At 27.2% G+C, this 973-nt stretch overlaps 1 protein-coding gene across 1 annotated transcript in view; it reads right to left on the bottom strand.

Moving 5' to 3' along the window:
* Positions 1-277: 277 nt before the first annotated feature.
* Positions 278-973, bottom strand: part of LOC128997522 (A disintegrin and metalloproteinase with thrombospondin motifs 6-like) — a 32579-nt gene continuing 31883 nt past the window's right edge. Inside the window, exon 12 of the mRNA XM_054423162.1 lies at positions 278-281. Coding sequence (XP_054279137.1) covers positions 278-281 — 4 coding nt within the window. The remainder of the gene's footprint in view (positions 282-973) is intronic.

Raw genomic sequence — 973 nt, 5'->3', positions numbered from 1 at the left:
ATGCGATTAATCTTAATTTTATCTTTTATTTACAGAAAAAAACTTTTATTTTTCTACTTATTCCATTAATCTAGTAATAATAAAAGAAACTGGAAATCATTTTAAGCTAAAGACTTACATAGTGTAATGTTTAAATACAACGATGAACTTTGAATACCTATACAACATAATATTTTTTGCCATAATCCTAGCTTACTAATGCAAAAAATCTGTAATTGTATGATTTAGCATCTATGAAATCCAAAACATATCCGTAACTCTGTTAGTTTGCGAGTTATCAACTGAACACATGTCACATGTTAATTGTTAAGCATATTATGTTACACTGTCTCAAGAGATACGAACGGCACTGCAAACAATTAACATTTTTATATGAGGAAAACACGTTTGTAGTTGATAATCTGAAAACTAACAGAGTTGTGGATAGCGTTTAAATTTGCTTAGAATTGTAATACCATAAAAATTATATGCTGTATAATGCTTTTAAAATGTTTGAGTTTGACTATTTAACTACTAACAAAATATTCTTGTTTTTTATATTATTGTAATATTGGTAACAAAGTAAAGTTTGGCTCATAAGGAATGGAAAATTTAATCAGAATAAAGATATATAAATTTTCAAGGAAAATATGGGATTTGAAATAGTACCAAGCTTTTCATACAAAGAGCGCCCATTAAACAAATCAAAATAGTTAAATCCTTCCTACATCAAAATGTTCGTACTAATAAGAGCTTTAAAGTGATGTATAAGACGACAAAAATTTGTATTTGACAACTGTGAGGTTTGAACTAGTGATCCTCTGCTTTTGGTATATCATGTATTAACAAAAAACTTTAAAAATATTTTAAAAGCATTAAAAAACTTTATAATTATTTTTGGGAGTTGGTTTGGTAGTAAAAAATTAGTTTAATCAATTTGAGGCCAAGGGTTTGTCTGAAATCAATAGGGGACACACTAATAGATTCACCCTGT

The sequence above is a fragment of the Macrosteles quadrilineatus genome, unplaced genomic scaffold (assembly GCF_028750875.1).
Source record: "Macrosteles quadrilineatus isolate MER2022 unplaced genomic scaffold, UCM_ALF_1.0 Scaffold_6__1_contigs__length_79288215, whole genome shotgun sequence".
NCBI lineage: Eukaryota > Metazoa > Arthropoda > Insecta > Hemiptera > Cicadellidae > Macrosteles > Macrosteles quadrilineatus.
Note: the sequence above shows the minus strand (reverse complement) of the source record. Positions and strands in the feature narration are given on the sequence as shown.